At 40.3% G+C, this 10873-nt stretch overlaps 1 protein-coding gene across 1 annotated transcript; it reads right to left on the reverse strand.

Moving 5' to 3' along the window:
• Positions 1-54: 54 nt before the first annotated feature.
• On the reverse strand, positions 55-10810 carry PNO1 (partner of NOB1 homolog). Its single transcript, XM_004435605.3, has 7 exons — positions 10568-10810; positions 10180-10329; positions 7062-7145; positions 6843-6903; positions 6494-6611; positions 1406-1476; positions 55-705 (listed from the first exon to the last, which is right to left on the reverse strand). The coding sequence occupies exons 1-7, from the start codon at positions 10772-10774 to the stop codon at positions 638-640; spliced, it is 759 nt and encodes a 252-aa protein (XP_004435662.1). The 5' UTR covers positions 10775-10810; the 3' UTR covers positions 55-637.
• Between the last annotated feature and the right edge of the window lie 63 nt (positions 10811-10873).

The raw sequence follows: 10873 nt of genomic DNA on the forward strand, positions 1-10873 counted from the left end.
TCTGACTACTTTCATTAAATACTTACTTGAAAAATAAAACTCTTTGCTCAGGTCGACTTTGTGATGTAGGTCTTTAATTTTAATTTTATAAACTGCAAAACAGGTACAAGATTAACCTTTCTTGGTTCACATACTACAGCTAAGCTGCTGCTTCTTAACTGATTCTAAAATATTCACATACCACCCAGTATTAAGGGTCATAATGGAGAGAGGTTTTCTGAGATCATTCTTCAATTACTGCTTATAGAGAAGTGTTTATAAATTTATAAAAAGTTATAAATCTATAAATAAGAAACTTATAAACTCATACAGAACTGTTTAAACAAGAAGTTTTCCCTCCAAATGAGAGTATTATAAACTGAAAATTTGCACGTGATTTAAAAAATGATAAATTAGAATTAATATGTAAGTATAACAATGGTACTAAATTTCAATATTTAAATTATCCTCAAAGCTGTTGAGTGTGAATACTATCAAACTTTTCCTTTCTATTTACGCTTCTGGCTGAGAATGGAAGAAGGGACCAAGGCTTAAAGTGACTGAAAAATTCTTCACATGGTTTCTTGTGACCACTTGTAGAGGGTAAGGTCTTTTTCTCTAGAGTCCAAAGACAAGATAACAAGTCTCTTATTTGAAATCAGAATCGATCTGCTGCTCTGCTAGCCACGGCTCGAATATTGCCATAAACCTTTGATGGAGGATTTCCTGCAGAGGGAAAAAAAAAGTTTATCTATCTATACAAATATACTCACATATATAGAAGCTACATAAAAAATGGTCTAGAACTCCTTATTAAAAAGAACAGGGCCATTTTGCATTGGATCTTAAATCAACAAAAGAATCATAAAGGAAACCATACTCAAATATTCTCCAAAAAACATTTGAAATCCTAAGAACCAAAGGCACCGAGTTGTCAAATATTTCAAAAAGAAGCTAGTTGGTCAGACCTGGGCACTGAGGGAGAATCCCAAGTGTTTTCTGAGCAGGCTGCTACAATCCTGTAACTCTCATCAGAAGTTACTGACTTTGCTGCACAGTTTGAAAATGGGACTAAGTGGATTAGGTTGATGGGCGCTGATCAGCAGCTCCCTTATTGTTGAAACTAAAACACGGTGTTGCCTGCTATTCTGGAATGGCTTTTCCATGCAGCTCATCAGGGGAAAGCAGCAAAGATTTAAGCAATATAACCCAATAAACCCTTTCTCTTCTCTGGCAGGCAGACAGTTGGAATCCAAGCAAAAACATTCCTACTTTTTTCTCTAGGCCTACATTTGTGAACCCCCGGAGTTTCTACTTGCCATCTTTAACATGACCCTTATCCTAAACTGATGCACAAATGTGGTTTGAGTTCCTAGATTCCTATTCTTTCCTTTCCAGAGACAACACGAAAGAAAGAAACTATTACCCAGGATGAGGTTACAAATGGCAGTTCTTGCCATCTTGATGTTTTGGAAAGAGCCAAGGATGTGAACTTTCCTGCAAGAGAAAAAGTGACACAAGTTAGCAACAAAAAGCATTTCCTTAACTAAATCCTGTAACTCAGAAACTCTGGAAAATCATGCTACATAGATTCCTAAATGCAGGTGGTGGTAATGGTTGCATGATCTGTAAATATACTAAAAATCACTTTGAAAGGGAAAATTTTATGGTATGTGAATTATACATCCCCAAAATTATTAGAAATAACATAAACAAAAAATTTTTAAAAAACTAAGTTCTTTAAGATTGTTGGTTAATAATGGCTACCATCCAGTGAGTGCTCCCTCCGTGCCAGGGCTCTAAATACATGTTCTCATTTAATCCTCACACCAGCTTTATTAGGTAGATGTCATTCTGACTTTACAGATGAGGAAAGAAGTTTAAAAGAAATCAAGAAACCTGTCCAAAATTACACACTGGCAGAGCTAGGATTATTGAGTACCCAGAAATGCAAGAAATACTGTACTTAATTAAAACATCTTTGGATTTCATCCACAAAGTTTTCTAAAGATTAGCTAAATTTCTTCAGTACTCACTGAGGATCATCCAGATCCTTATAATATTCCTTGCTGAATGAGTCAAATGAGATTGACAATAGAGCATTTTGCCTTTTCAAACCCATCTTCCAAAATGTCAGTAACTGACACTGAATTCGCAGTGGGAACATCAGCAGAACTCTCTCACCCCCATAGGCTCAGGTATTTCTGAAACTGGGGTAAAAGTGAGGCTAAAAACAAGAAAATCAGTCTGTTCAAGATGATGCCCAGATTTTCTTCCCCACCCTGTGCAAACAGGCAACCACGGCTCTGTAACTGCAAAATTATGAGAGGGGGGCGGGGGCTGCTTACTGGAGAAGACAAAAAACATGGTGTCTGACCACGGAGTATCAGGCACAGCTGAGGGAGGAGTACCATGTTAACAACAGGTACAACATCAAGCAAACATCTGCACACTGAATGTTGAGACCTCCAACTGTCTTCCATAACTGGGCTCTAAATGTCTGGCAGCAAAGAGACTGGAGAATACTTCTCTGGAGAACCTGACCTGATCAGTAAGCAAGATTACAGACACTGACATCAGGGCTTCCCCAAAGAAATAGCCTGGCCAGTCATCCTAAGTGAAGCCTACAGTCAATCTCCCCACCATGCACCGAGCTCAGGGCTTCTATTGCTCGTTACGGCCCCCCTCTTATGTACAGCACACACTGAAGATCACCAGCATCCGAGGAAGCATCTAATACTACAGGGTAAGAGCCACAACCAGCGAGGTGCAGAAAGCATTACAGAAACAGAGACTGCAGGGAGAGAGGAATAAAAACAACAAAACAAAGCCAGCCAGATTAGAAAAGCTACTTTCATGTACCCATGAATCAAGGACAGGATGTTAGGAAAACTAAAGAGAAGGATTAGAAGATACTTAGAGAAAGGAATTCCAGATATGATGGGAAAAGAGAAGGAAAATCAAAGAAGTAATTCAAGAAAATTTCTAAGAACGGTAGAAAATGGAGTTTCTAGTTTGAAAGTGCCCAGTAAGATGAATAAAAATAAACCAACACACATCACTATGAAATTTCGGGGGCTGAAGACGACAGTGTAACTGCCAGGAAGGAGCTAAAAGAATCAGGAATCAAAATGGCTTTGGACTTCTCAACAGCAACGCTGAAGGCTAGAAAATAATGTAGGAATGCCTTCAAAATTCTGAATGAAAATGATTTATAACAGAATTGTATACTTGGTCAGGATAGAACTCCTTTTCAGAACAAGGTCTCAAAATATGTAGTTCCTCTGCTCAGCTAGCTCCTGGACTATATATAGCACCAAAACAAGTACTCAAGGGGGTGGGTGAAATGGGTGAACTCAAAAGGTACAAATTTCCAGCTATAAAATAAGTTCTGGGGATGTAACGTACAGCATGGTGACTACAGTTAATAATACTATATTGCATATCAGAAAGTTGCTAAGACAGATCTTAAAAGTTCTCATCACATGAAAAAAATTCTTTATGTATGGTGACAGATGTTAACTAGACTTATTGGTGATCATTTTGCAATATATACAAATATCAAAAAAAAAAAAAAAACCCACATCAATGAGTATTCAGGAAAAAGAATCTAAGAGCCACGGGGTCCAAACAGCAAGGGGCAAAGGTGAAAGGAGAAGCCAGGATGGCAGCTGGGCACCAGGCAGAGAGGGTGGCAGTGCTTCTAGAATGGAAGGCTCCAGGAGAGATTTCTAAACTGTGTGATGCATCTGAATACACCAAGAGGAGATAGAGACAACATACAGCTTTTTGTTGAATTAGTACACTAAAAATTCAGAAAGCACACAGACACATAAGAATTATTTCTTCAAGGGAAAACAAAGTTGGAAAGAACAGATAGAGTAATCAACAGTTTATCAACTGGCTCAGCTGTTAATACGCTCAGGTAACACTCAACACTGGTCTAGTAAAACCCACGATGTGCGGGGAGGAGAGGGAGGAATCAGTAAACTGGATTGTGAGAAAGGAGGAGTGTGGGGTGGAGGTGGGGGAGGGGTGAAAGGAGGCTAAACCTTCATCTTTCATGGTAGAAAGCCAACAGTGAATCTGAACAAAAAATCAAGAAGCTGGTATGTAAACAAGATATTTGGAAATATGGAGATAAATAATTTTTAAAAATTAGCCCAAAGAGCAGAAATTGGCTCCTCTGAGGATGGGGAAATGGAGGTAGGCAGCAGAAATTTTTGGCTTTTTAAAGTATGTGTATGTCTAACTTTGATAAAAATAAAATTCTTTAAAATAGAGCATGAGGGCCGGCCCCGTGGCTTAGTGGTTAAGTGCGCGCACTCCGCTACTGGCGGCCCGGGTTCGGATCCCGGGCGTGCACCGAGGCACCGCTTCTCCGGCCATGCTGAGGCCGCATCCCACATACAGCAACTAGAAGGATGTGCAACTATGACATGCAACTATCTACTGGGGCTTTGGGGCAAAAAAAAAGGAGGAGGATTGGCAATAGATGTTAGCTCAGGGCCGGTCTTCCTCAGCAAAAGAGGAGGATTAGCACGGATGTTAGCTCAGGGCTGATCTTCCTCACAAAAAATAAAATAAAATAAAATAGAGCATGAACAATGAGCAAATAAAGATAGCAAGAATATATGAAGTGTGAGTAGTTTTCCTACTAAAAACAACCAAAGTAATGGGGCAGTAGTCGGAATGGAATGTACCTGTCAGGATACATGAGCAATATTATTTCCCATCTGATATACTGAATATATCTGGAACAAATAGTTTTTAGTTTTATATCTTGCTCACATTACACTGTATTTTGCCAGGTTATAAGCAACTCATCAAAAATAACACTGATAGGCACATAATAGTCCATCTTATGGCTATATCCTAATTAATACAAGTCATTGCACATGTGGATTTTCAATTAGCCTATTTATAGCAAAAACTATAAGACAGTACTTTTCTTTAATTTTTAGTATGTAATTCAGTTTGTAAGAAAAATAAAAAAGATATAAAAAGCAAGTCAACAGCAACTCAACAGCAACATTATTCATAATAGCCCCAAACTGAAAACAAGCCCAATGTCCATCAACTATGATAAACAAATGTGGCATGGGCACACAATGGACGAGGACTTGGCCATTAGATGGTATCACCGAGACACCCAATGAAATGGAGAAACTCAAAACAACATGCTAATTAAAAGAAGCCATACACCAAAGACTACACACTGTGTATTTCCATTTACATGAATTTCTAGAACAGGCAACACCATAGTGACAGAAAGTTGATCAGTGATTGCCTAGGAACTGGGTGGGGCTGCAAAGATGCACAAGGAACTTTTGGAGTGATGAAGTCTGTGAGTGTGGTGGGGTTACAGGACTACAGAACATTTGCCAAAAAACTCACTGAACTGTATACTTAAAAGAGGTGGATTTTCTTATATGTAAATCATACTGCAATAGAACTGTTAAAAAAATTAGTTCAACTAGTCAGTTTTTAAGTTAACACTTATAAATATACTTATAAATTTATATGACATACTACCCACAATGTGATCAGCAAATCAGTTACATTTTTAGACTTCTAAGTACACAAAAGTTTTTAGGGCTATATGTGATATTTTTAAATGTGGTATACATTTCAAAATTTATGAAATTTCTGGTTCAAAAAAGCTTTTCCTGTGGCTCCATATTTCCAACTCTAGGCTCAATTCATATAAGATCAGAATTATAATACACCTGTCTTCAGGTAAAGAGGGCCACCAACATAGTATTATGGTTATCTTGAAAACTATAAAAATCGTCTAAAATTTAGATTCTAAATAATGGTAAGCCCTGCAGTTTAGAGCAAAGATAGCATAATTTTAAATAAAATTATTTCCGGATTTAGTAGCAGGCCTATCCCTCCTCTTCTCAGTCAACCTCTTCATTTCCCAACTTCCTGGCATTATATAATCCCTGAGCCATCTGCCAGTAATCCCGACCTGGCAACGGAGCAGCTTCAGCCTCAGACAGGGGTAATCCCAGCTTGACTTCCTACACCCTTTTTTAAGCCCGTATCATCTTATTTATGTTCACATATAATTGCTCTCACCCAACGTGCAATATTCACCTTCCTTTTATGAAAGGCTTTTATATATAAATAAATAAATTACATATATATATATATATATATTTTAAAGGAAAGCCTCACAATGGCATTTAAAACACCTACTCCTTGCTCTCCCCTACTGATTTAATAGACTCCCCTGAAATACTATTTAAATCTTTACCTGTCATGTAATTTCTTTTAATAGTGATTCTAAACATTTCCTTCATTGCTAATTGAGAAAAAAGCTATAATTTCTAAGATTTTCTCAACTAACAATCTGCTTTCAAAGTAGGTATCTATTCATCCAGAACCATACATTAACAAAGATTTAGTGGTGACATTATGCATAAAATACAATCTTGACGACTTTTTGAGACCAGCAAAATATCAAATACAAATGATGACAGTAATTTTCTCAAGATCACATGCTTACACGTCAGCCAAAACTATCCGCGTCCGTGTCACATTCTCTATGGTGAATTTGGTTTTTCCTCCTTTGCCAGCGATTCTTCCTATTGCCCTTGACAGGTGGTCTCCCTTTAAGGGCTTAACTAAATGAGAAAAGCAGGATGTCAAGAGGTAAGCCATTCCAGTGTATTCCAGTACACCACCACTTCCACATAAAGTTTAATCATTAACTAAATTTCCCTACTAAAAGACACGAAATATGTATTTTTTAAAAAGCTGCTAATAATATAGCTCAATTGATGTTATTAGAAAGCTGACAGTCACACACAATACAAAAGTACAGTATTTCATAAGAAAGACCACCACACACTCACCATCCGTAATTTCAAAAGACTCCAGGAAGAGGTCATCCAACCTAATAAGGGCAAGTGCGTCCTACAATATAAAAATAAACACCTGAGAATGAGCGGTAAGCTAAAATTCACAAACTGTAGAACTAGAAAACTCAAAAAAAAAAAAAAGCCCAAATCCATTGAAACATTCTTACTCAGTATTTTTCAAGCCCCCATTTCAGACGTCATGAAGTCACTCACCTCCACCTGAAACCCTAGAATAAAGGCTTTCACAAAATCAGCTGCTTTTGTCAGAGCACTAACATCCTTGGTTTCTTTACATGTCTGTTAAAAAAAAAATTAGCACAAATTATAGCTGGGGATGAAAAAGACAATATTCTAACAAAATACCTTTCCCATTACTGTAATTTCCTTCACCATCACCCTTCCCCAATATATTCTCTATGACTCTGTTTTTGGTGAGGTAAGTACTGTGTTTAATTTGCAAAATAAAAGGTTCCAGCTCCACAGCTGGGCAGTTCCACCCAAAGACCGTCAAATGACCGACCATGCTCCTTGCCTGATTGGATTCCGGGACGATCAGCAAGATGCCTCTGGCAGAGCCCAATCGCTCACATTCTGAAGGGCTCCAGCCCCCGGTTCATCCCGTCAATGCCCAAGTTGGTCTTCTTCCCCTTCAGTCCAGTCTCCTGGGAGTCCTGATCTATCTCCTGACTTCAGTCATCATTTACATGCTGATGTTTCCCAAAGCAACAACTCGAGGACTAATACCAAGAATGGTTTAAGCGAGGATGGTACCCTCATGGAGTTTATTCAATAATCACAGAAATAGCTGCTATTCCTAAAATGCCTACCACTGTAAAAGATGCACGACAAAGGTGCTTTGCACGCTATAGCTCTAATCTTCACAACAACTCTGAATATTAAGTAATATAAATACTTTTACATATACATATATATTTTTTTTTGGTGAGGAAGATGCACCCTGAGCTAACATATATTGCCAATCTTCCTCTTTTGTTGCTTGAGGAAGACTGTCCCTGAGCTAACATCTGTGCCAATCTTCCTCTATTTTGTATGTGGGTCGCCACCTCAGCGCAGCTGATGACTGGTGCAGGTCCACACCCGGGATCCAAACTGCGAACCCCAGGCCGCCGAAGCAGAGCACACCAAACTTAACCACTATGTTACGGGGCACCCAATACTTTTATATGTGAGGAAACTAAAGTACTAAAAAGTGGAAAAAGTGAGATTGAACACAGATCTGATTCCAAAACTGTTATTTCCACTCTTCCACTCACACAATCTAGTAGAAGAGACCACATATTTGACAAATTTAAAACAATATAGGGCTGGGGTCAGCCCGGTGGCGTAGTTGTTAAGTGCGTACACTCCACTGTGGCGGCCCAGGGTTCGCTGGTTCGGATCCTGGGCGCACATTGACGCACTGCTTGTCAAGCCATGCTGCGGCGGCATCCCATATAAAGTAGAGGAAGATGGGCACGGATGTTAGCCCAGGGCCAGTCTTCCTCAGCAAAAAAGAGGAGGATTGGCAACAGATGTTAGCTCAGGGCTAATCTTCCTCACACACACACACACACACACACACAAAAACAATACAGGGCTGTGTAATGGCACATTTAAAACTAGAGCCCAGTCCCAATCCTATATGTGACCTTGGGCAAGTCCCATAGACACTCTAGATCTTAAGCTTTCTCACCTGTAAAATAAGGAGGTCAGAGTAGGAGATCCTGAGAGGTCCCTACTAGCATCACGATTCACTTATTACCTTGATGACTTTGGCTAAGATACTCCTTTGCCCCTCAGTTTCCTCACATCTATAAGATGGGGCTATGTAAGTCATCCACCTCATAGGGCTGTCCTAAAGATCAAAATGATGTAGTGCATGCCAAAGCACCACTCTGTGTCTGGCAAAGAGTAGTATCAGCAAATGTTAGTGGAATCCAAATTGATAACACTGCAATACACAAGACAGCTAAGCACAATCGAAGTCTAGGCACTGACGACACGACTGAAAAAGGGACCCATCATAAAGGAGAAAGAACTTGAGCTAGACTCTGAAGGATGACTGGAACTGAGATAGGAAGAGAAAGGGGGTAGGGAGGAGAGGGCCTTCTTCAGAGAGCAAAGCCACCCATAAGTGTGAAGATACAAATGTTCAGAGATGGTGAGACGAACTTAGGACTGAGACTTGTACTTGAAAGGCAAGTTCAGTCAAAAACTTAACTTTTATCCTTCAGAGACACTGAAGATACCAGGATATCATAACAAAAGCAGCATGGTCTGGGAAAATTAATCTGGCTCTGGTATAAAGGGTGGAGTGGTGAAAGGAGATTTAAAGCAATGAAACAACAGAAACCCATAAGGAAACAAGAAGTTTTGGCATGAAACCAGAAAATGAAAGTGGCAGTGGGAACGAAGAGGAGTTCTACTGTCAAGTTCTATTATTTTAACCTTTACCAACTATTTAGAGAAGGGCCTCTCTGCATTATTCCATTATTCTGGTCTTTCAACAGAGATAAATCTATAACAGCATTAACAGTCCTCAAAATGGAAGATGTAATTAATTTTGGTCATTGATTATGAAACAAAGTTGACATCCAGAAAAAGAAGACATAAGTCAATTAATTTTAATTGTCTAATTTCTGGACTGACACCATGGAATGAAAAAAAAATACATATATATATATAATTTATACTTATTCTCAAAATACATATTTTTCCCCAAAAGAATACTTTTAAAATATATATTGCCTGTACTGCAGCATGCACTTGGGTTCATTATTTACATACTTCTGTTTATGATAACCTCTTTACTGGACCTCTTTTTTTCTTTTTTTGGTGAGGAAGATCAGCCCTGAGCTAACATCCATGCCAATCCTCCTCTTTTTGTTGAGGAAGACTGGCCCTGGGCTAACATCTGTGCCCATCTTCCTCCACTTTATATGGGACGCTGCCACAGCACGGCCTGACAAGCGGTGCTTCTGTGTGGGCCTGGGATCCGAACCGTGGCCACCAGCAGCGGAGGGCGCAAACTTAACCACTACGCCACAGGGCCGGCCTCTGGACCTCTTCTCAATTCAACAGAGAACATTACTGTACAAAACAGGCACAGGCATAGCCAGTATTTCGATCTCAGACCTAACATATGAATTTAATTAATATTTGTGTTAAACGCAGACCCTGAAGGCATTTGAGAAGTTCAAACTCACTAAATTAGAAAACTGGAAGAAAACCATTTGACAAAATAAGTCCCCTTAAGGAAAGTCTATTGGTGCATTTTCATCCCTGTAGGAGAAACCCTGCTATATTTGGAAATGCCTGACATTCTCCTTACCCTGATTTCTACATTCCTCGATTTCAAGTTAAAGCGTATCTGAAGTCCCAAATGTTCTACAATAGGAGTAAATATCTTCATCCAGTTCTCTTTTAACGGCGTGTATCTGTTAGCTGGGACTGGCACTTTCCTTGTTTCTTCTTTCCCACCCTACAATAAAAGAACACACAACTCAGGAGACGTCTGGAGGAACGGGCGTGGAGTTGTAAAGTGACAGCCCATCCACAAAAAGCTTCCTTTAACTGAACGAATTAAACTTCAGCAGAGTTACTTCTCTAATAGAACTTCACGTCAGAAGAGCCCCAGCAGCTTCAACATCACCCAGAGACCACCGGCTTGACCCGCCTCCGGCCCCTGCCCCGTTTCTGTCCCAGGGTCCCGCCAGTACCAGGAACCCGTCCCCGGAGAGGGGCGGGAAGACCGGCCTCTTCGCGGGTCGGGCCTCCTCGGTGTCCATGCGGCCCGCGTCCCCGCCCTCCCCCGCTGCGGACAGCTGCTCAGCCTGCCGTTTCTTCGCCCGCCGGCCACCCTTGCGGGTGACCTGGGTGAAGCCGTCCTCGGCCCCGACACTCTGCGCCTCCATCTCGGTTGCCATCCCCAGGAATCTCCAGTCCCAGTGGGCGCTTCCGGCTCGAACACGTGCACTGCTGTACTGCGCAGGCGCACCTCGCGCAATCCGGCGTTCGCCAACCAG

This window comes from Ceratotherium simum, chromosome 11, assembly GCF_057802395.1.
Source record: "Ceratotherium simum simum isolate JZ-2026a chromosome 11, ASM5780239v1, whole genome shotgun sequence".
Lineage (NCBI taxonomy): Eukaryota > Metazoa > Chordata > Mammalia > Perissodactyla > Rhinocerotidae > Ceratotherium > Ceratotherium simum.

Bases quoted from the DNA above. Each gene is read 5' to 3' on its own strand.
- PNO1 (XM_004435605.3), bottom strand. From the start codon at position 10,774: ATGGCAACCGAGATGGAGGCGCAGAGTGTCGGGGCCGAGGACGGCTTC. The intron at 6,904-7,061 runs GTGAGTGACTTC...TTTATATTGTAG, and splicing joins TTCTAGGGTTTCAGGTGGAG to GACGCACTTGCCCTTATTAG. The intron at 706-1,405 runs GTAATAGTTTCT...TTCCCTCTGCAG, and splicing joins CATTTGTAACCTCATCCTGG to GAAATCCTCCATCAAAGGTT.